At 42.3% G+C, this 24445-nt stretch overlaps 1 protein-coding gene across 1 annotated transcript; it reads right to left on the bottom strand.

The window, feature by feature from the left end:
• Nucleotides 1-1018: 1018 nt before the first annotated feature.
• TAF15 (TATA-box binding protein associated factor 15) lies at nt 1019-22600 on the bottom strand. Its single transcript, XM_058037392.1, has 16 exons — nt 22493-22600; nt 18412-18448; nt 17562-17610; nt 17285-17375; nt 17089-17206; nt 14244-14527; nt 12758-12872; nt 6390-6424; nt 5759-5791; nt 5133-5242; nt 4501-4630; nt 3137-3226; nt 2029-2113; nt 1859-1944; nt 1660-1762; nt 1019-1394 (listed from the first exon to the last, which is right to left on the bottom strand). Exons 1-16 carry the CDS (start codon nt 22500-22502, stop codon nt 1355-1357), a joined length of 1416 nt encoding a protein of 471 aa, XP_057893375.1. The 5' UTR covers nt 22503-22600; the 3' UTR covers nt 1019-1354.
• Nucleotides 22601-24445: the final 1845 nt, after the last annotated feature.

Below are 24445 nucleotides of genomic sequence, written 5' to 3'. Positions count from 1 at the left end.
AAACAACAGGTACTGAATTCATCAACTTTCTGAACCCTCACATGCCACACATGGGATTGGACACTGTCACTAGTACATATATACCTCAAATTCCACTGCTTTAAGAAGACAAGCTGTCCCTAATCTGTGAAAAATGTCTTTTCTAACACTGCAGATGCTTTCAAGAGAAACCTGAAGAAGGCCCAGCAGTCACCACACTTACAACCCTGAGTAATGCTGGTTTGCACTTTGTCACCACGACCATCAATGCACACCAGGATGGGGAGTGGCTTAACAAAACCTTAACAAAAGCCACTTCTGCTCATTTCTCAGTGGATATGGCTCAGCTCTATGCCCAGCTGTAACCACAGCCCCCAAGGACCTGTATTTATAATGCTGCCCACTGCAATATTGGACAGCCAGAGGTTCTCTCTCAAAGGCCTGTGGTGCAGAGGCAGCACTGCCATGACCTGGCTGGGGCAGTGCCACCTTCTCAGACTGCTCACCTGACCCACCTGAGCAGGAGGGATGATTCACCTCCCTTCCTTCCTCTCCTTTGGCTGCAGAGCTCAATCCCAAATGCTCACAATGCATCTACTGAACCTTACCTGCATCTGAACTCCAGGATGAAGCAGCTGCACACAATTGCTTCCATCACTCACATTCCAAAAGCAGCAGGATGTAACAAATCCCTTTTTTTAAGCCATCCCACCTTGGATTTTGAGCTGTTCTGCCCCCTGGCAGCAGCAGAACACACTCACACTGCTTCTGCCTGCTCCCCTTAGGGTGCAGGGAATCAAAGCAGGTGGCAGGCACCACAGGGGGGAAAAAGGAAAGGAGCAGGGGACAAGTCTGCAAATCCAGGCCAGAGGATATGGACAGCAAGGAGGCTCATCACTGTCCTGCCTGCAGATTCTGTGAACACACAGAGCTTGGGTCAGAGCCGCAGTGCCATTCCAAACAAGTGCCTATTTACTGTTTAAACCATACCACAGGAACACTGGGAATATGTAAGGAAATGCATGCAACTCAAGTGATTGTGAAACAGTAGGATTTCACAAATAAAACAATCAGCATTTATTGTTGTATTACAAAACACTTCATATTTTGGCAATATTTTACAGTTTATCTCTTCCTTCTTAGGGCCTGTTGAAAAGGTGAGGGGGGGGGGAAGAAAAGAGGAGAATGTGGAAATTAGGATTAAATTTCAATGTCTTGCTTAAAAAAAAATCCTCCCAAACCACCCCAGTCCCTCCCACCAAAATAAAAATCTAGTTTCACTCAATTCCACTATCGAAAGAGGCCATGGGTGAAGCTGCAGGCAATTTCACTATCAAACGCATCAAGAAGACAAACAAAACATTCACAGTGGTCTTCAGTATGGTCTGTTGCGTTGATCATTTCTGAAATCATTTCTGGAAAGGGAAAGAAAAGGTTCTAAGCATGTAATAAATGAAGCAAATAACAAACAGTCCCTTCAGTCAAACATTTCTGACGTCTGTGTTTCCAGAGAGCCTCATCCAGAAACATTCACTAAACTCAACAGACTGAGTGGCTCTCTCTGGAAGCTCCTGTCTGTAGTGAATATTTTCATGGCAGTTGTACTTGCACACATAAACAACACTTTTCCCACAGTCCCCACCAATCCCAGAGCCAGGCAAAGGCAAAGGCTGCTCTTACCTCCCCCCCATTTTGCCCCCATAGCCTCCTCCCCTGTCGCCGCCTCGGCCGCCGCGCCCTCGATAGCCCCGCTCTCCTCCGTAGCCACCTCTGCCACGGAAATCTGGGGAAAAACATGGAAATACATCAGCTTCTTCAGACAGATGCAGGTGATATGAACACTTGAAATGTTTTAAAAGGTGTAGCTGGTTTTGCACACCTCCTGATGGACGTGAATCTTCTGGTCTGGGCTCCCCACACTGGTTGCAGGAATTCCTGCGAGCGAAGTTCATGTTGCCACAGGAGCTGGAACAGACAAGGATTGCCCAGACTGAGCTGTGAAGGTGAAGCACACAGGGAACATCCCATCCCAATTCAAATGACACTTACGGGTTAGGACAAACCCAGTCACCATTTTTGGGTTCCCCACTTCTGCCCTGGAAGCCCCCACCTCTTCCGTAGCCACCTCGTGAACCTGCACACAAAATCATAATCAGAATAAAGTTCTATAAACTGCACATGACAAACAGGTATCAAAGATTGTCACTGCCTTCAGACCCTCAGTGATAGACAGACTTTTCAAGTGGAAGAAGTGTTTAATGCAAATATATTCCCATTATTTATTATAAATTCTTTTTCAGCAGTAAAGGGAAACCTGATCTGCCTGAATTGCCACTGGGTAAATACAAACCCACTACATGCATTAATAAAATTTCTGAAAGATTTAACAAGGTGTAAGATCAGTCACTTATGGCCAGACTGGAGCACAGAACAAAAATTGAACAATAAAAGAAGTCTGGATTAATCCCAGGATGCCTCTGACAGGCAGAGGGACAACATTCTTGCTTTCTGCATCACAAAATTAAGAATTTTTATTCCAAATGAAGTTGTTGAAGAATCCTTTTCCATCAGCTTATAGAACTGCCTGATTTCAGAACTAGAATTTGTTGTCAGTCGCTGCCCAAAGCATGATTCCTGGAAAATGGTAATGAATACCCAGTGGATTACTGACAAAACTGTATATGCAGAGAATCAGGGAGATTGATACAGCCTTGATTAAAGGAAGCAGAAATCTAACTGCTGCTCCAGATCAGCAGCAGCTGAATTATGTACCTTGCTTTATCCCAGCTGGAAAGAGAGAATCTCAGAGCTCTGCTGTAACAAGCAAATACTCACTGGGAACTCCTCCCTGTACATGTGGGGCTGGTACAGCTCAACATCCCTGTTACACTTTCTCTTTAAAAGCAAGGCAGAGAAGATCTGGAGACTTTCCAGCTCTAAAGGAAAGCATAAATTCTGTGCTGTGCAGAAGAGATTACAGATTTCAGTTTACTTAACTGGGTTCAATCCTTATTACTCCCTTTCCTGGCAGAGAGCCCAAAGGCTCATATATTTGATGAATCACTGCTTCAAAGTCAACTTCTTTTTAATAAATCAATCATAGTGAAAAAGCATTTAACTGTGCAAAACCAAGAACTCTACAGACTTTCAGTCCCACCTCGACGCCCGCCACCTCCACCTCCTCTCATGAATTCAGGTCTTCTGGTTGCAAAAGAAACTTTGATAACATTGCCATTGAATTCTTTTCCTGTGGGAGGAGAGAAAGGATCAATACAGCTCCCAACAACACAGCAGCAAACCCAGCAGTGCAGAAGTGATTTGCACACCCAGACTGAACACAAAACTCTTGAGACACAGGGAAGCTGCTGTCAATCTCTTGGTTTTGAAAGCACTGGTCCAAAGGTGAGATGGAAACTCTGATCTGCTTGCTAAACTCTCCTCAAACCCACAGATATTTTAGTTTAAATGAGATCTGTAAGTTGAATTTAAAGACATAAGAATGCCTAAAAGATTTTTGGCCACGCTCGTGGGGAAGTAGTTTGGATGTCTGAACTTTCTGTAATTCCACCAAGGCAACAAGGCTTTTGTACCACTCAATAGCCAGCCCAAAACTCAACTCCCAAGTGGATTTAAATAAAGTTCATGATTTTCAGTGACTGCATTCTTCACAGATCCAATGTTTATCACAGACAAACAGCACTGCACATGTGCCTAATATAGTCATATTTGCCTTACCCTCTTAAACAAAAGTCAATTTGCATTTTGTTAGCAAATACAAACATCAGACAAGCATGGCATGCCAATTTTTTAAAGCAGTATCATTTCCCACCAGATGCAGAGCATGACCTTTTGTTTCTACCCAGTATCACTACAATTCTGTGAACACACAAGGTGACAGGAGAAGGCACTTTTCCCTCACCCCCTTGAATTTATTATTACAAGAGTGTCACTGTACTTCCTGCAGTCTGAGCAGTTTTACATCAATATAATTCTGGGATAAATCCATTATTTTAAAACCTTGTTGTTCACTGTGTATATACAGAGCACTCAGCACAAGATTGCCAGAACCATTCCCAAACCCTAAGAATGCTCCCACAACACTAAAAATATCAATGCAACCCTGTAAGGAATCCCTCCAGCTGCTAACACAGATTACAGCTCTGTTGGTCTAAACAAGAAGTGACAAACACCACCTCTTGCACCTTGTGCATGGGTGACTGAGGTACAGCAGCAAACCCTCAGTTTCACTACACATTTTTGGTCTAAATCACTATCTGCTGTTTAATGAAATGAGAGAAATCCAATACACACAAGAAACAACGAAATATAGGCCTTTGTTTAAGGGAAAAAGAAACCCAAATTAACAAAATCCTAACCAAAACCTCCAAAACCAAAACCAAAAGCCCCAACCCAAAATCTACATAAATAGCAGCACTGAGCCTCCAAAAAGGTAATTTATGTGCTTCTTCCACTGCCTGTCAGATTCAAAAATGGCCAAAGGAACAGGTAAGTCTCACCCACCATCAAACCAGTCAATTGCTGCTTTAGCAGAAGGAGGATCATCAAAAGATACTGTGGCTTCTCCCTTGGGCTTGCCAGTATCCTTGTCTGTGTACAGATTTATCATGGGTTTGCCAGTCTTTTTGTTGGTCTGAAAAGGAAGGTTGTACATTTGGCATAGCAGAAACACTGGTGCAATCAGTTCAGAGCACACACTGTAACACTAAGTATCTTTAGTGAGAATATTCTCCTGGAGCTGGCCTGCAGAAACGGGACTTGACTGAAGGATACTGACTGGTTGTTAACAACAAAATGAGGTCAAGTGCATAAAATCCTAATTTAGAATGGCAGAGCCAGAAGCAGCAGCCCCAGACAGAGGGACACATGCTGCAGTACGAGGGTGGCACAATGGATAGAGTGTCAGGGCTATAAAGACTAAAGAAGAGACACAATGCAATCTAAATGTCACCAGGAGAAAGGTGCTAGTGCTGCCAGCTTACAAATGAGCTGTCAGCTGGGAACCCAGATAAAATATTATCTACAACTGCTGGGGAGTCAGAGAGAACTCTGCCTTGGATGATACCAGTACATTTCCAGTACACCAGCTCCACCAGTTCCCTTCTTTCTGACCCAAGATTTCTCATTTCACCTACCTTTATGATACCAATCTGTTTGAAATAGTCTGCCACTTGATCTGTTGAAACATCCTCTCCAAGTCCTTGCACGAAGATGGTGTTGTTATCAGAGTTGTCAGACTCTGAATCTGTGGAAAATTAAGCTACATTTACCACAAGTTTTTGTGGGAGCAATACTTTGAGCTCAGCTCTGTGCTGCCCAGTGGCAGACCCTTAAATCCCAGAGACATTTTGTGTGAAATAAAAGAGGAGCAGGGAGTTTAATTTTGAGGCTAACACCATCAGCTGAGTACACTGGACAGCTGACCTGCCTTACACCCAACATTCATGCAGCTGGGCATCCCAACCCACCAGAGCAGAGGGTGTTTTAAATAACACAGGCTTAGCAGAAGTGTGATGACAGTTCAAGCAGCTGCTTGGCTCAAGCACATTCAGAATTCAACAGGAAATTCTTACTTGCTGCATTAACATCCAAAATTTCACATGCACTTAAATTAAATATATTTCTTTCAAGGAAGGCATTTTTCAGCTAGGTTTCTCTTGAGCCATGGGAACTGCAGCCACATCCATCTTTTTAGACAAACATTTTAGAAGCAGTGACCTAAGAGCTACAATCCACTCCCACTCACTGCTTGTTTCCTTACCAGCATCTGATCTCGGTCCATAATCCCTTTGACCTATGATACGGGTTGGACAAAAAAAAAAAAAAAAAGAAAGAAAGAAAAAAGACTATTTTTAGCACAACACATTCAAGTGACTTTTTTAGCAACAAGAAAATATACAAAGAATGTATGCAATGCATCTAAGATCTAAGACATTCACCAGAGATTTAGAGAATATTTAGATTTAAACGTTCAACAGAAGGCGTCTGTAGGACGTTAACGTGTTCTTTAACTTGCAGCATGTGGCACTTGCCACACTGATGCTGTGCTGGTGTTTTCTTGCAAATGCTGGTTGTCACATCACCAAGCAGTTTCCCACTTTTTTTTTTTTCTACCTCTAGTACCTTTCTAAGAAGCATTTGTAACAAAAATTAAAAAAAGAAAAGAAAAAAAAAAAATCCGGTGAACGTCACTGTCTCCACAAATTCTCTCATGCAATTTGACAAAGCAGAAATCCAGTTTATTGCTACAAGTTTGGCTATTAAAACTCGTGAACACACCAGCCTCACCAAAACTCTATAATGCTTCTACTAGATAGTAACAAGATATTATTGGTGGCTTTTAGATTTATAAAGAATTTCCACTGAAACATTTTTGGATACTCGGCACTTACCACCGTAATTTTTGAAGCCACCACGGTCACCACCACTGCAGAGGAAAAATTGAAGAAATGATTTCTTCCTTAAGTCTCTACGTGCTGAGCCCAAGGCTCAATCTACAGTTAACTGATGACAAGTTGAGAATTACTGTCTGGCAGCTAAAGCACCATGTCTATGTTCTCCTCACTACCCATTCATGTTCAAAGATTAAATTACAAAAAAAGAAAATCTCTCAGGGTGCTGCATTGGAGAAGAGAAGCCCTAAAGGAGTATTTTAAACTAACCCATACACATGTGGTTGGTTCAATACTTTCTCCCATCCCATCAGCCAAAATAACAGCTATTCAAAACTGGGGTTTAAAACAAAAATGGTATTTTCATGTAGATTAATGTGGGCTTTAATTGTAGATGTAATTGCTACTTTGGAATAATTAGTACTTTAGTACTTTCCTAGAAGTCAAAAGAGCTAAAATTAATCTCTATTGTTATGCATTCATAATAGAGGGGATAAATTAGCAGAATGAGCCATTCTCTGAGCAAGGGTCTGTGGGGACCTACTGTACTACAGCACTTGGCATTACAGAGAAGGGGTGTGTGCATGTGAGCTTCAAAAGCAGAGGCCGTGAAGTTTTATTTCATTCATTCTGAAACCTGTGGCACAAAATGTAGACCAAGTTAAGAGAATACACACATCAATTTTCAGAGGTTAAAAGGGGATTTAAAACAGGTGGTTATGCCTCCAATTATGTGCATGAAAATAAACCCTCACTCTTTTTTTCACTGGATAGGTTTGTACTGGAAGGATTTTTCACAGCAGCATTTTTAATCGCATCCATGTTATGAGCACAACATAATCAATACTCAGAGCTGTCAGAAAAAAAACCACTGGGTTTTTCAGAAAGTCAATAACCAAATGTCAGGACTCTCTTATAGTTCCATGTACAACTGCCTGCTTGTCCTCCTTGCCCTGAGGGACACAGCTGCCACCTCAAAATCAGGCAGGGTCACCTCATCCCAAGAGTTTTCTCACCGTGATGAGAGCTCAAACCCACCAGTGTGAGCTCAAACCCTGCTGCAGAGAAACATCTGCAGCCTCTGGAGCTGTTGTGCCTCCTCAGCAAAGCATTTGTGACCAGAAATCACTGCAGGTGTTAATTCTATCTGTCTGCTCACACATCAGCCCAAACAGGGCACACGAGCACCCACCAAAAGGCAATGCAATAAAATTAGGGAGTCATTTCTCTGGCACTCTGTCCATCTGTTACAGCAAATGGAAAGTCATAAATGGAAGCTGCTGATAGTTAACATTTATGAGAAAATCTGCCCAAAATGAGGACCAAATCAGGTTTCAACAGGTTATTATCAAACCTGGATTAACAGACACTCTTTGGAGGATGACAGACATCTGGACAGTTTGGCACATGAGACAATATCACTTTTACTGGGACTTTCCTTAGAATAAATTTTTGCTGCAGATTTCATTGCTGTTCCACAGAAGAAATCTGAATGCTAAATTGCAGTGTCATTTATTCATTAATTCACTCTGCTCATTAAAGATTTTACATGCAGCATCACTGCTGATCTTTACTCAAGGCTGTCTGTTTTCAAGCACTGATGATTAAAAACACAATGGTGATGATAAAATTTACTGTAAATACCTTTCTGCCACCTCCAATTCACTTCAGCTAAAAAAAAAAACTTCATTATGACACAACAATTTTGAGTAAGATGCCTGTTTTTCTGGGATTTCAACTCAGAAACAACAACAGTGAATAATATCAATCATCTAAATGTCATGAAAATTTTCCAATCCCAGATTATGGTCCCAGCTCATCAGGACAGCAATATCCAGAACAAATATATTTTCTGATGTGGAAGTGTATGGCAGTTAGAAAACCCAACTTACACAAAGTAAGTTTGTGTCAGCACATCCAGGATTTTGCTGGAAGTGTGGGTTTTGTGGGATGCTGGAGTGAAAATGTGCCCACCATAATCCTGAAAAGCAGGAGCTTAATATACAAAATGTAAAGGGAGCCACAGTCCAATGCCTTAATTCTGTGATACAGCAGTTCTGCACTCTGCACTAAAGAGTGCAATCAATAATTTTAAATAATTTTTTAATTAATGTCTACAGAAATATATTTTTACTCAAGTATGCCTCAGCATGTTGTCTGCTTAGTCACACATGACCAACACAACAAAAATGTGGAACAATCTACTGATAGACACCTTTGACAGTGGATTGATGCTTTGCTACATTTTTATGTGGCATTTGATATCTGATTTATGAAGCTGCAGTTTATCACCTTCCTGCAACTGCTGGGCAAAGCTAGCCAAGACTCCCTGGCATCAGGCAGATATCCAAATCAAACACAGAAACTGCAAGCAGCTGATGCCACAGTCTCAGATTTGTCCCTCATTGAGACCCAAAATTCAACCTCAGCAACTGAATTTGTCCCCACATTACTGGCATAAAACATGTGGAAAATACAACTGCAGCATTCACAGCCCACTGCTTTACCAGGCCTGCACACAGACCTCAGAGAGGGGTGACCAGATGGAATTTGGGGTCTTTGTAATATTCTGTGTTAGAAACATGAACAGGAGTTAAAATTCAGCAGTGCCACCAGCTAAGATAATAAATCAGAGGCTGAACTGCAGGCAGCCAGAACTTGCTGTGTGAACCTGCTGCCTCAAGTCCTCAGTTGTTCATTTCTCCCATATTCAGTCACAGATTTATCATTCCCTACTAGACTTTAACTGGATTTCATCTGGATATTGCTTAATCCAGCTGGGAACATCTCTTTAAATTAAAGTACAGGTGATACAGGGAGCTCAACATACAAGAAATGCAGTTTTATAAATATCAGATACTGGCAGAAGCAGCACTAAGAATTCAGGGACCAAATTCAGCCTGCAACATGGATCTGTCTCACCAAGTGTGTCCCTAACACCTAGAGTGTATTTTACAAACAAGAAAGGAATATTTAGTGCACCAACAGATGGGGTTTTTTTCCCTTGCTTATATTTATTGCCTCTGTTCACATTTTTCCAAAGTCTCCATAAGGCTAAGCTCAATTATATCTGTTACAAGTCAAAATATCAATTCTGAACACAAACCACACTTATAAAACTCATCTGAGTATGCTGCAGTTTCTTTATATCACACTAATTCCCACTCCTAATAGCTGATAAATAAAGCTGCACAGGTAGCTTGTGTTTATAGATCACCATAAAACTGCACAAGAGAGAGAAAAAAAAATCTCTGCTGAGCAAAGTCAGGATTTCTACAACAAATCCTAACACAATGGCAAATCCTTTCTGAACTGCATCCCTGTGGTTCCCCCAGCACAGTTTGTGTGAGCAGAGCCAAAAGCAAAGCTCCTCTCACCTGCTTTATTTGCTCCTGTGTTTCCCACTTACAGCCTTAACCAAAACAATTCAGTCCCCCAGCCACAGTAACCATTAATTCCTTGTTTTTTCAGATGAGGACTCTAAAAATTGGGTGAATTTCTTAAAGTAAAACTCTGCATTCTCAAGACTTGCTGTTCCTGCTTTCTAACCAAAAGATGACACTCTTCTAACTATGAAGAAAAGAGAAATGTTTTACTTCTTAGCCAGAATAAAAATTTGGGAGATCATCAATTTTTCAAGCTTCAAAACAACAGGGTGGGGAAATTCTACTAAAATCCCAAAAGATGCAATTCAAGATAATTTTAAAAATCTCTAGGATAATTCTGAAATCCTAAGTTATTAAAACTAAAATGTGAACTTCTGACACATGACAAAATGTATGTTCTTCATTGGACTAATATCAGCTAAAAATGTGAACAGGAATTTCTCCAAAGAAATTTTCTTTACAGTGCTGGGTGACTTTACACAGGCACTAAAGAAAAATAGTGCTGGAAGCATTCAGTCCAGGACATGAACTGGTTGTCACAATAAAACTACACCTCTAAAGCTTCTCCTTGTGTCTAAATGTCAGTCAAGGAAGAATCATTACTAGCTAGGAACAAGAGATCCATTTCTTGTGGTCTCACATTGGATTTTGATTTGTTTGTAAAGTCAAGGAGCAATTTTTACATGTTATTTTCTAAGCACTGTAAAAGTCAAAGCCTGTTATTATTCCATCCCCTGCTCAAGGCCAGGTTGGATGGAGCTCTGGGATAGTGGAAAGTGTCCCTGCCCATGGCAGAGGGAGTGAAAAGTTGATTTTTGAGGTCCCTTCCAACCCAAAACCATTTTGGAATTCTGTGATTACAGCACCATTAAAGTATCTGTGCAGACAAGATTTTTAGATTATCTCCTGATGGCCATGGAATTGTCATGGTTTAGCATTAAAGGGGGATCAGAACAACTGAAAATGGTGGCTACTGAAGATGAACCTGATATTCCTACACATATTTTCCCCCAAGAAATAAACATATAAATAAGAGAAACCCAAGAATGTAACCCCCCCAAAGAACCCCTACCCTTAAACCCCACATTTTCACAGGACTAAACATGATTTCTTACCTTATTACAAGTTATTTTCCCCTTCATTATAGAGTTTGTTAATTAATTTAACCTTTTAGACTTCTCTAATAAGCATGTCTGGTAAAATACATATGTCAGAAGGAGAATCCTCTGTCACAATTATGCAAAAAGACTGAATAAAGATATATGACACTGCAGTTCCAGAAAATTTCCACAAAAATACCCTTAAAGCCAACATCATTTAACAGAAGCAGACAAAATTCCTTCCACAAATGCCTTCCCACTTCCCTGAATTTTCCTCCACTTCTTCATTCACTTCCCCTCTTTCCCTTCTTTTGGCTCCATGATCTACATGGATGTGTGAGCAAAATTTCCTCACATTTTGGACAAATATGGCAAGAGGCTTTATTTTCACAGACATTAATACATTTGACTTTATTTTGCAAAGACCCAAGTTTGTTTCAAAGTGACAAACTCTATCAGCAGTGTGTTTTTTGAAGCTCACATTCATTGCTATTATTGGAAAGGGCTAAGCTATGAATTTTTTTTTTTAATAGTTTTTATCACAGGAATATGGAAAGTCCTCATCCACAAAGAAAATCTTAATTTAAGAAAAAAGTTCAATTTTAACTGAAAATTAAAATTAACTTAGAATTTATTATGCTTGTTATTTTTGTTTTATGTGAGGTGCTATATATTATAGAATTCTTTGTTATATATATCTATGTTTATTTATAGTCTATAAATTTGTGGTTATTATAAAAATATTACAGAAAAATATGCATTAAGTTTATATAATATAAAACCCCAGCAAACACAAAATAACACTAACATGATTTTCTAATTGTGCTTCCACACCTAATTAGAAGAGGTAAGATCCTCCTACACCATTATAAACAATCCATTAAGTACAGTTTAGGAGCAACTCAGAAGCAGACAGATTTTAAATATTATTTAAAATAAATACCTTTACAAGTAACCAAGTAGAGGATCATTTTATTTAAATCAGATCAGTTCCAACAGAAAACACTGTATAATTACAGAGTTTTTCATCTGGAATTGAGGAATAACCCAGAGCTGTGCAGCCTTTTGAAGGGTAAGTGGTGCTGACAAGCAACACCTCAAAGCTCTCTGGAAGCTTCAACATTCCTGCCCTGCACCAGTGAGCACCTCCCACCACTCAGAGACACAAAGGGGAGCCTGTGGTGTGAGTTATTAATAAATAATATGTCATATGTTTAATTCAGTAGGCTTTAAAGCCAAGGTCCCAATTGCAGACCTCGGCATGGGATCATCTGCAAGCACAGAATTAAATATGTGCATAAATTTTCTTGACAGTGCAGGGCCTAAGGCAATGGGGAAAGGGGTGATAGCATTGTTAGTATTTCAGATCTGCCCAAAATAAACGTGTTTAGACTGACAAATAAATCAATAATAAAAGATCTGTGTTTTAATAGAAGTTTATAACTGAAAAAAAGCAACAAAGAATAAATAATGTTACTGCTAAATTATTCAAGGCCAAATTACTTCCATGGTAAATTGTGAGCTACCTTAGGTATAAATTACATTTTTCTCAATTGTCTGTTGGTTTTCTCATCACTGAAAACATGTGATGGGCTGGGGCAGTTTTTGTATTGCAACTCATGTAAATAAAATGCAGCTGTGTGTCAAAACAATCAAATGCCTCCTCTCAATCTATGTGAATCTAAAAGCTGCTCCCCTAGGCAAAACCCATTTCTGTGCAGTGCAGAAAGGTTTAATTTTAGAAACCTTCCAGTTTTGGAAATCTAAACCTGAACCATCTTAGGAATAGACATCTAATAACCAAAAATGAAAAGCAAATAATAGGAATAACTAAATAGGAAACAAGGGTAAGGAGCTGCAGCACTGGAATGAGATCACTTACCTATATCCAGACATATGACCTCTTCCATCCATGTCATATCCCCCTCTACCTCCTCCCTGTGACCCGCCATATCCTCTATTATCTTCTCCATACCTGCTCTTTTCACGGCGATCATCTGGGAGGAGTCAAACCAAACAGAGTCAATTGTAGTGCAAACTGCAGCACAGAGAGAATTCACACCCCGCAATTCCCACCTCCTCTTCGTTTACATCTGAAATGTATCAGCTCCCAAATCTCTCTGACATTCTCGGTGCCAAAAATGAAAAAAAAAAAACCCAAACTTTGCTCCATTATCTCCAGGGTCACTGAGTATACCAAAATGAAAAACCACTCTGTAATTACATTCCACTTTCCAAACATTAAATACATATTGGCTAAAATACACTTTCCATTTGATTTCCATACATTTGATTTCCATACAGTCCTCCCAGTTTGCAAAAGGCATCGCTGAAGACAGAACAAGGATAAATAGAGTGGGTTGTGCTGCTGGTGTGAAGTTAATGCAAAAAAAAAAAAAAAAAAGCTTCATCTTCAACTTCTCCTATCTCACAATTCACCTACACAGCATAAAGCTGGAATGTGAAGTGCAGAAGCTCTTCATGACTGATCAAGACATGTCACCCTTGTGCAGGAAGAGGGTTCAAAATAGCTTGGGCAAAAAAAAATCCATCTAGAATTTGCAGCACTGAGGGGCAGAGTCTCTGCAATGCTGTTCTAATGTACCTAAATGCAACCATTTTGGGGGCCCAAGAGATTTTAATCTCCCTACAATGTTTTGAAAGTCCTAACAAATAAAACATCCCCCAAGAATATCAACATTGAAAAGAATTTAAGTATCCATCAAATCAAAGGAGGAAATCCAACTATTTCACAGAGCTTCTTCAAGACATGTCACCCTCATGCAGGAAGAGGGTTCAAAATAGCTTGGAGGAAAAAAAATGCATCTAGAATTTGCAGAACTGAGGGGCAGAGTCTCTGCAATGCTGTTCTAACATATCTAAATGGAACTATTTTGGGGCCTCAAGAGATTTTAATCTCCCTACTTTCAATGTTTTAAAGTCTTAACAAATTGAACATCCCCAGAATATCATCATGGAAAAGAATTTAAGTATTCATCAAATTAAAATGTTTGCAAAAGGAAATCCAACCATTTCACAGAGCTTCTGGTCAATTTTATTGGTCCATACTGAATTCAAGCTGTCAATTTTACCTGTTGTGGTTACAGTTTCCCTTCTGGGACCGGTAGGATTGGTGGGAGTGCCCATATGAGCTTTGGTGCTGGTTACAGCCAGACTGCTGGTCATAGGAGCAGCAACCTCTTTGGGTCCCCAAGAGATTTTCATCTCCCTACAATGTTTTTGAAGTCCTAACAAATAAAACATCCCCCAAGAACATGAACACTGAAAAGAATTTAAGCATCCATCAAATCAAAAACTGCTTGCAGAAGGAAATCCAACCATTTCACAGAGCTTCTGCTCAATTTTACCTTGGCTGTTGTGGCTATAGCTTCCCTTCTGAGACTGGTAGGATTGCTGGGAGTGCCCATATGAGCTTTGGTGCTGGTTATAGCCTGACTTTTGGTCATAAGAGCTCTGGTGGCCATAGCCAGACTGCTGGTCATAGGAGCCCTGGTGGCCATAGCCCGACTGCTGGTCATAGGAGCTGGACTGCTGGTCATAAGAGTCTTGGTTTTGTCCATAGCTTGACTGCTGGTCATAAGAGCTTTGGTGCTGACCATAGTTTGACTTTTGTTCATAAGAGCCTCTTCCACTTAAAACAAACAGAATTGGAATTAATAGCTAAATGTTCAGCGAATAGAGAGGAAAATAAGGGTTGAAAATTCATGATATTGCTAACATTTCCTAATTGCAGTTAACTTGTTATGTAAATTAGGAGCATCATTCCTCTCACGTGTCCCAGACCAACACTTGCTTTCTCCCCTCTCCCCAGAACCATCAATGGCTGATTGTGACCTGCTGAACACCAAATCCTTCCCTCTGACCTGCAGGGCAGAGCCTCAGTGCTCATGCTCATAGTGAAGCTGAGACTTGCTGCCTAAAAAATCCCCAAATTTTGCTTTGCTTTTTGAATTGCAACCTCTCTTCTTCTGAGCCTTCTACGATTTTATCAAGAATTTTTCTAACTGTAATATACCTGAGGTTCTTCTCATTTCAGTGCCATCTACACTATCCCAGCAGCCCTCATCAGAAACACTGAGAGCAGCATCACATCCAGGATGCTCCAACACAATGCAGCTCTACATGCCAAGAGGGAGTCATAAATCTTCTCCAAGATTAAGATTAATAACTTTAGAGCAACCACAAGGGAATCTCACCTACACCACACTTGCCTACAGTAGAAACTGAAGTATTTTGAAAATCTAGATATATGAGACAATAGTTCTCTTAGCCTTTCATGGCAAGGCATAATATAGATTTATGAGAAATAAATTGCATCCAGGGAACACTGGCTGTTACTCATTCCTTTGTTTCCCCCAGGTACTTAGTTGTGCCTTAGCTGTCTTATTTTTTCAGTAACTGAAAAGAATCTCTGACCTCTACCACCTTTTCTTCCCTTCTCCCTCCCTGCTTTCACCCTTTTTGGAAGGATGAGGCACTAGATCTGCCACTCTCCAGTCTCTGGCAATCTTACTTGCCAGTGAAAGTATCTCAGAAAAATGAAAAAAACCCACAAGAACCTCCAGGAAGTTTCCAGCAGCTTTTCAAAGCACTTTCAGATGTAGTGCATTGGGTCTAACCAATCCCAAAATACCCCATCTGTGTAAATACCATTTAATCTGCTCTCTCCCACTTGTAGCCTAGATCTCAGCTTTAACCTTGCTAATCCCAGTGGTAAACAGCTTGTGAAGATTCTTGTTATTATCTCCATTTCAAAAAAAGTCAGCTCTGCTTTAGCCTTTGCATCTTTACCACCAAAGGCAGCACTGCTGAAAGCATCCACTACTTGCTGTCTCCCTTCCCTTCCCCAGGATGTGACAGCTGCAGTTTTGTGGCACCCTCTTCAAAGCTGCTACCATTTCTCAGTTTCTCCTTATTTGTTACAACCCTACATTGAGAAGCTTCCCTTCAAGGCCTTTTCTTCATTTCCTAGATCACAAACTTGCTGGAGAACCTATGTGCTGTATTTTTATTCTACTGGACATCTACAGAGTTAAAAACTACATTACCACCCCTAATAAATACTCAGAAAACAAAGCAAAACAAAATTTAACTGTGTACCTGCCTTTGTTACAGAAGCAAAAATGACATCTGAATGAAAGCACTTATTGCTGGCAGATTAAGATTTTTTTTTTAATATTAAAATGTTTTATTGTAAGAACTACAAAACCAGAAACCACGTAGAGGTTTGCTCAAGACCAGATTGTTTTATCACCTCAAAATCATTGTGATAATTGTTTTATCACCTTGTAAAAAATACAAAACCATTTGGACCTTGGACACAAGAAGGAGGTTTAGGACTCAAGAGTATTTCAGAGAGGTCACATGAGCCTCAGTAAAGCTCTAACACAAGCAGTGACCTGGGGTGGAGGCACAAAGCCTGTAAAGCAGACAGGGGAGGTATTCTTGCATTAAATGGCCTTTTTAGTCATTCTGGGAAGTTGGGTGGTGTTTTCCAACATACTTTCAAAGCTGTATCTTTAATCCTCCTGAAATTGAATCCAATAAAACATCACAAGTAAAATACATTTGCAATAGCACAGAGTGCAGCATGCATGGGCACATTTCATTTCCTGGTGAGGATATAAACCCACCATGTTCTGAGAACTCTACTTAGCTGGGAAACCAAAATATATTTCTTACATGACATTTTTGAATCCCTTCTCTTTCAAGAAAAGGCATTCTGAGCCAGATAAGCAGTGTGCAATCTGAGAGCAGCTAAGAGTTTCACTGCTAAGAGCTTATTTGAAGTTAATAAAAGAGCACTGTGAGTTTATACAAAAGAATGTGATTGGAGAGGGATTTGATAGGTCTTTCTCCTAATCAAAACACTCTGCCAAGTCCATTCTTCATTGTAGCCACAATCCAAAGACTTTCTAAAGTGCATGTCCCCATACAGCTTGACTTCAAAACAACTACACCCATCCTTCTCACATAAAGAAATATTCTGCCTGTACCCCCTTTCAGACATTAAACATGTTTCAAGGATGTGGATCTTCAAATATTTCTATTTTTCTAAGCAATATTATCAAGAAATATGTTATAGCTCTAGTTAAGAATGTGTCAAAACAATCAATACCTGGTCTCAATCTATGTGATTTGTGACCACTAAACAATACTTTAAATAGATACTGATAAACTCTGCTTCCTTACCCTCTGGATGACCCTTTCTGCTGCCCCTGGCTGCCATAGGACTGCTGGTTGTAGGAGCTCTGATTCTGATTTTCATAATTAGATTCATCATCATATCCCTGGGAATCTTGTCCATAACCTGGAAATGGAGGAAGAAATTTTTTAGTCAATATTCACCTTTTCAATCCTGCCAATGAATGTAACAAGCTAGCCAAACCTGATTGATTTTGTCCATAGTTCCCATGATAGCTTCCATAGTTCTGTCCATAGGAGGAATTGTCTCCACTCTGCCCATAACCAGAATATCCCTGGAATTTCAAGAATGTACTCAAATAAGTGGAACTTCCATAGCAGTAAATCACAGTTTTCCTTGGCTAGACACAACTGCAAACATCAAGCACAGCTGAAACTGGAATTCTTCCTGGCCCAGGAACAATTTTTTTTTCACTCAAGGAATATCTGCTTTGAAAGTCACAATTTTTTTTTCAACATACCTGTCCTTGTCCATAATTCTGACTGCTCTGATTGCCATAGGATGAGTAGCTGGAAGAGAAAAATGCATTTAGGCAATGCTGAGAGTGCCCTCCACACAGGCTGGAAAGTAAAGGTACTTTTGGTGTCTCTAAGTTTCTCTTCATTCCAAAATAGGTGTTTAATCCAAGTACTGCAGTTCCAGGCATATTAAAACTGCATCAATGAATTAATGGTTGACTGGCAGAAGCCAGAAGAGCTCATTTTAATTTCTGCTGTGTTTCAAATACAAATTTTAAGTACAGAAAAGCTGGGTTTGCTGTAATTTTATATTACACTTATTCATTATTCTAAGCCAGAAGAAGCACATGCTGAAACTCATCATACTGAGGTACAAACCCAAACTCAGGCACAAAGCCTCATGATCCTCATTAGCACAGGCAGCATTAGCCATGATTTTTATACTTCCATAAAAACTCTTGTCTCACTGATCAAAACATGCCCTGCAGCCTTGGGCCATGTAACAAATCTCATAACCTTTGGCTAAAAATCTCTGAACAGCTTAAGGCAATGACATGGAAAGTATTTCTCTATATTCATGTAACTTCAAAAGTTCTCACTATTATAAGATGTCTTTCCAATTTACATCCATTTACATCACATGACTATTGTCTTCTTTTCAGGAATACAGACTGATTTCTCTTGTTTTGTAAGACATCTTGAGAAAGGCCCAGGTGCAAGCTTTCTGCATCCTTAATTCCAAAAACCTATCAATAGTCCATCCTGAACAATCAGCCATCATGCTGGGAATATTAAATGGTCTTTTAGTCTGCAGATGTAATTGCTAACAGCAAAACAGAAATGCTCACATACCTCTGCTGGCCCCCAGACTGACTGTAGCTTCCAGAATCTAGAAAAAGAAATAAGTCATATTGTGAATTTCCAATGAATATTTTAGTCTCTACTTAATAGAGGAGAAAATCTGGGGAGAGGGAGAAAGGTTCAGGTACACTGGATATTAAAACTACCATCCCTGCAGAATGAAGCTTCCTCTTCATTAACAAAAGTGAAAATAAGGAGACTGGAATGACAGCAGCACAGGGTGTGGGGGACACAACACACTTGGAAATGTCCTTTTTGAAGGAATTCTGTTTTCAAGGAGTCTTTCCAAACACCCAGAACTGTAGAACCCCTCTAATGGCTATAGAGTACAGTGCCATCATCAATGAGCAGAATGCAGCAGCTTAATTAATCAAGCAAAGCTAAGTAGGTCAGTGCAGCTGAACCCCTTTTTGGGATGCTCTGAGAAAGCTCTGCTGAGCTGAAGGGCACTAACACAGAATGGGAGATGGAAAACCAGGGATGGAGGAGCCACCACACTTCCCTGTGCTCCTGCTGCAAGGGGACAATCCCAGCTGGGAGCTGAGCAACACACAGAACACACACACAGAACAGACAGACACAGAACACACACAGAGAACACACACACTACACACACAGAACACACACACACACACAGAGAACACACACACACAGGACACACAGACACAGAACACACAGACACAGAACACACAGACACAGAACACACAGAGAGAACACACACACACACAGAACACAGACACAGAACACAGACACAGAACACAGTGAACACACACAGGACACACAGAGAACACAGACACAGAACACACACACACACACAGAGAACACACACACAGAGAACACACACACAGAGAACACACACACAGAGAACACACACACACACAGAGAACACACACACAGACACAGAACACACATACACAACACACAGAACACACATAGGACACACAGAGAACACACACACACACACAGAGAACACATACAGACACACAGAGAACACAGAACACACACACAGAGAACACACAGAACACACACACAGAACACACACACACAGAGAACACACAGAACACACAGAGAACACACACAGAACACACACGCACCACTGAGGCTCCCTCAGCTCACATCCATCCCCAGCCCTGCTCTGCAGAATTCCTCACTCTGCCCTGAGCCCTTCCAGCCTCTGCTCTGCTCAGGCTCCATCCAGCTCCCTTCCTAGGCAGGAGGAAACTGCAGGAAATTCCCACCTTCTTGTCCAAACCCAAACATTCTGGATAAGCCCTGCAATTTTTCTCTTCAAGAATGTACAGAAATACTCTTGTGCCATGGTATAATAAAATCTATCAGGAGCTTTTCATCCCCATTTTCACCCTCCCCCCACATTCTCTCTCCAGCCTCTGTGCCCAGAAGTGCCTGAAACGCTGACACTGAGAATTAATGACAAGGCAGGGTAAATGTCAGAAATGACTGTGACCATTTTCCAATCAAAACACTCATCAGATTGCTGAATGTGCTCATTACACCTCCCCCAGCAGGTCATAAATCCAATCCTGCCCGTGGTTACAGAGCTTCAGCAGAGCTGTGATGAGGGCATCACCCGAGGTGATGGATGTGAGATGAGGGGGATCACCCCAGATATTCACACACAAAACTGCATTTTAATGGTAAGGTGTCTCCTCAAAGCAACACAAAGTATCCAATTTCATATTCTGTAACAGAAACATTTACTAAACATGAGATGAAAGGAGGTTAAATTTCACATGTGCTATAAAGCAGTTTCACTCAGATGTGAATTTCTCCTCCTTTTGCACTGCTACATAAATATTGCATTGCTTTTTCGTATTGAAAAGCAATTAAAAACCCAATGTAGAGGTGCAATTCAAAAGGGCTAAGGTAAATTTTTTCATTTCCATTTAAATGATCACAAAAATTAAACATGTAACCACATTGTGAAATGTGGTTGTGATTTAACTCTAACATTTATATGCCATTAATACTAATTCAAGAATATTAATGATAATATCAGAATATCTTGAGTAAGGATAGAATTAGCTATAAATTTATGAACTGCATTTCATCTCCTTAACAAACTTCCACCAAACCAAAACATTTTGGAAAAAAAATTGAAAGCAACCAGATAAGGATCCTGTAAAATATGAAAACACACAAGCAGAGGAATTTCCTTTATTTATACAATTTTATACATCCTCTGCTTGACCTCTTACAGACTCCTGATCAATTTATTTTCGTGGGCTCAATGGGGACAAGAGCCTGTAAGGATTTTTGGAAATAACAGTTTATTCTGGAAATTCCTACACTGACTTTTTTTTTTATTTATTTAATGTTTAAAAAGTTCATGGAAGGATTTCCTGTTGATGAAGTGGGATGTAGCACCCTAATCACCTTGCACTGCTCAGGGGGTTTATTCCTCTCAAGATACAACAATCTGCTGTGTACATTTGAAAACTGAGATTTTCTTATTAAGTAATTCATATAAAGAAGCAGCAGAGGCACTCAGTGAACTGCAAAGAAAAAGAAGCTCATGGTTGAGCATCACTAAAAACAGAGGAGACACTCAGTGCTTGAATGGTCAGTAGCTGATAGATGGGGGGAAAGTGGATGTAATTTATAGAAAAATTCGTGATTTGGACTCATTTTAGTACCTTTGGACACATCTGCCTTTCCTGAATGAAAGGATTCCTGCAGCAGCCCTTGCTTTGTTTGTATTGTCTATCACTCACACACACAACACGAGACAACGCCAAAATGGCTCGACCACAACAAAACATGGGACCACAACAAAAAATGGCTCGTTCCACACAGCACGGGCAGCCTTGGAATTCCAATTCCTCCTCCCACTCTGGGACACACCAGCACCCACACCTCGCCAAGGCTGCCCTGCCGGGGGAGCAGCCATCAAAGGGGTGAAGGAACAGCACTTTGTGCTCAGAGAGGCCCCGGGGGAGGCTGGGCTGCCTCAGGTCACCAGCGAGAGCAGATCCTGCCTCTGTGCTCGGCTAAAGCCCCGCTGGAAAACAATCCCAGCCGGGGAGGTGTTAAACCTACAGCAGGGGTGGAGCCCCCCCGTTTCACGCTGTGTGGAGAGCGGAGGCAGCACATACAGGGACACAAAGGTGGCACACAGCGGGACACAAAGGTGGCACACAGCGGGACACAAAGGTGGCTCCCCGGCTGGAGGGAGGGAGGGCATTGCCCATGCAGGTACATCCACCCAGGGAGGATGTACCTGCACTCCATGGGGGTGCTGGGCCAAATGGGGAGCACACAGTGCGGGTGATGGAGAGGGCCACGACACAAAGGTGATCCCATCTCACACCGGGATGGGGTCACACAACCCCATCACAATATGATGGGGGAAACCACAACCCAAAGTCGGGGTTCACACAGGATGAAGGGCTGTGACCCAGAAGGGGGGGCTTCCCTCTCACACTCGGGTGAAGGGTACACAACCCAAAAGCGGGGGAGCCTACAGGGGGGGTCATGAACAAAACAAGGCCCACATCCCACACACGGGGGGATACACAGCCCAAGGCGGGAGGGCCTACAGTGGGAAGCACGAACCAAAATGGGGTCCACACTCACACTGGGGGGGCTGTGGCCTATAGGGGGGGCTCAGACCCCATCAGAAGGTGTGCACCCCACGCATCATGGGAGCACAGGCCCCCACAGGGACCCTGCCCCCAGGGCCCCCCATTGCGACACGGGCGGGGGGCGCGCCCGCCAGGCCACGCCCCCGCGCCTAAAGGGGCGTGACCCGCGCGGCTCGCGCAGCGGGGCTCCCCCGGGAGGGGGCGTGGCCTCGGCCGAGGGGGGCGTGCCCACGGGGGCCACCGGCGGGGGCGTGGCTCCCCTCCCCCTCACCGAGCGCAATGGTGGGGGGGGGGGGGGGGGCGTGAGGGAAAAAGCGGGCGCGTCCCCCGCAACATGGCCGCGGCCTTTCCCACATGCGCCACATGGCCCTCGCTCCGCCCGCCCTCCCGCGCCCCACCGCGCCCGCGCTCGGCGGCGGGAAGCGGAGCCGCCGCTGCCCGCTGAGCCCGGCGGGGCTGGCGGCACCTACCCGAAGCCATGGCGGCGGCGCTGAGGGGCGGAGGGAGCGGAAGGAGCGCAGGGAGCGACCCGCCCGCCGCGCCGGCCGCGCGCACACTGAGGCACCCGCAGCTCGCGCGGACTGCGGGGCCGGACGGCCAATCAGAGAGCGCGGCGCCTACCACTCGCTGGGGAAGCGGGGGGGTAGGGGAGGTGAGCTGGGCCGTGCCAAGGTACAGCGGGCGGGGGGGGGAGTTGTACCAAGGGGAGAGGGTGCGAGGATGTGCGGGCACAGCGTCAAAGGATTAAATTAATTTAATTAATTAAATTAATAAGCGCGTGGTCAGGGCACGCAGCGGGAAATGGGGGTTTGCACACACGGCTTTCCGCAGCAGTAGCCCCCCTATTTCCCTCAGTACCCCACTTGTGCATCACCGTTTGTAGCAGATGCTAAATGGGCTTAGAGAAAACATCCAAAATCTGGGTCCTAAAGGAAAAATAAGAAAGGTTTGCCAGCGTTTCTGGGTATCTTAAAAAGCCAAATATCAACTTGGAGAATGGCTTTCCAAAGAAAGGGACGGGTCATGATCTTGGGAGCCACTGCTGTGAAACGTGAGGGTTTGCTTCAGAGAGGAAGAGTGATGAAATGAGAAGACAGCAAAAGCAATGTTGATTATTTAATCTGATTATTTTTGGAAGTTGTATTTCTTGTTTCACATCAAACCACCCTCTTGTTGGAGTTGGTAAGTGAACACTTGCACCTTTCTGTCTAGGGACAGTCTGCACATGCAGACTGAGAACAGTGAGGATTTACTCTGTTTTTTTTTTTTTTTTAATTTATTTTCAAGGCAGTGAGGAGCTTTCTCTGATTTCAGCTGAATGCTTTGAGCATATTTGAGAGAAGTTGGGCTGTTTCTTTCCCCCTGGGCGTAGCAGCAGGAGGCAAATCCCACTGCCACAGCCAAAAATAAGTTTGGGCAAAACAAGCAGTGACTGGAATGATTAATTAAAGAAAAAAAAAAAAACAAAAAAAGGGGTTGAGCTCCCTGCCTGTCTTTTGGTTTCTCCTTGAGAAACTTTATTCCTCCAGCCTTGATATCTTCTACTGCTCTGTGAGTCTGCCTGTGCCAACCTGGGAGCTCACAAAGGGATTAGGACAGATCCCAAATGATGCTCCCTAGACAGGGGATGTGGGGGATGTAGAGCCTCTGGGTGTTTGTGCATTCCTCAGGGGCTGAAGGCTTCTCATAGGTGGAAATGGAATTAATTCAGAGAGAGATTCAGGCTTTTGTGCCTGCCTGCTGATAGATCTGTGCTATGGTCCCGACCAAAAACTTTGAAGCTGAGATGTGGGAAAAACATCAGCCCTTCAACCCTCTGCTCTTTCCCCTCGGCTGGAAGTGATCCCAGCTGCTTCAAATCCTCCTCCACGTTGCAAAATCAGAGGTGGTGTGGGACGATTAAGCCAATATTCTGGGGGATTGAAGGCAGACAACACAAACCTACCACAGGTTTTGGTATGAGCATGGCAGGAGCAGCTGAGGTGTGGATGTTCCACTCAGCCTTTGAGTCCCATGTCCAGTTCTGGGGCTCTCAGTTCAGGAAGGACACTGAGGGGCTGAGCAGAGAAGGGAACAGAGCTGGGGAAAGCTCTTGTGAAAAATGCCAGTCACTTGTTTTAAAAATTTTAAAAATTTAATAGTAATAAAGTGGTTACAAAAATAGCAATATAATTAGAATAATAATAATTTGGACAATTTGAATTAGGACAATATGAGACAATAAAAACAAAGAGTTACGGATGTCCAGGTACCTTTTTCTGGGCAGCATGAGCCCAAAAAAGGACCCATGCTAACAGAGGATTAACCCTTAAAAACAACAGCCTGTTGCATATTCATACAACTCATACATGATGCATAAATTCCATTCAAATACAGGATTCTGTCTGGTCATCATCAACTTCTTCCTCTGAATCCTGACAGCT

Source organism: Melospiza georgiana, chromosome 19 (genome assembly GCF_028018845.1).
Source record: "Melospiza georgiana isolate bMelGeo1 chromosome 19, bMelGeo1.pri, whole genome shotgun sequence".
Classification (NCBI taxonomy): Eukaryota; Metazoa; Chordata; class Aves; order Passeriformes; family Passerellidae; genus Melospiza; species Melospiza georgiana.
This window is presented reverse-complemented; position numbering and strand designations above follow the sequence as displayed.

Bases quoted from the DNA above. Each gene is read 5' to 3' on its own strand.
- TAF15 (XM_058037392.1), bottom strand. The intron at 17,611-18,411 runs GTATGTGAGCAT...TTTCTCTTCCAG, and splicing joins CAGTCTGGGGGCCAGCAGAG to CTACTCATCCTATGGCAATC. The intron at 2,114-3,136 runs GTGGGACTGAAA...TTTTGTGTGCAG, and splicing joins TGGAGGTGGCGGGCGTCGAG to GTTCACGAGGTGGCTACGGA.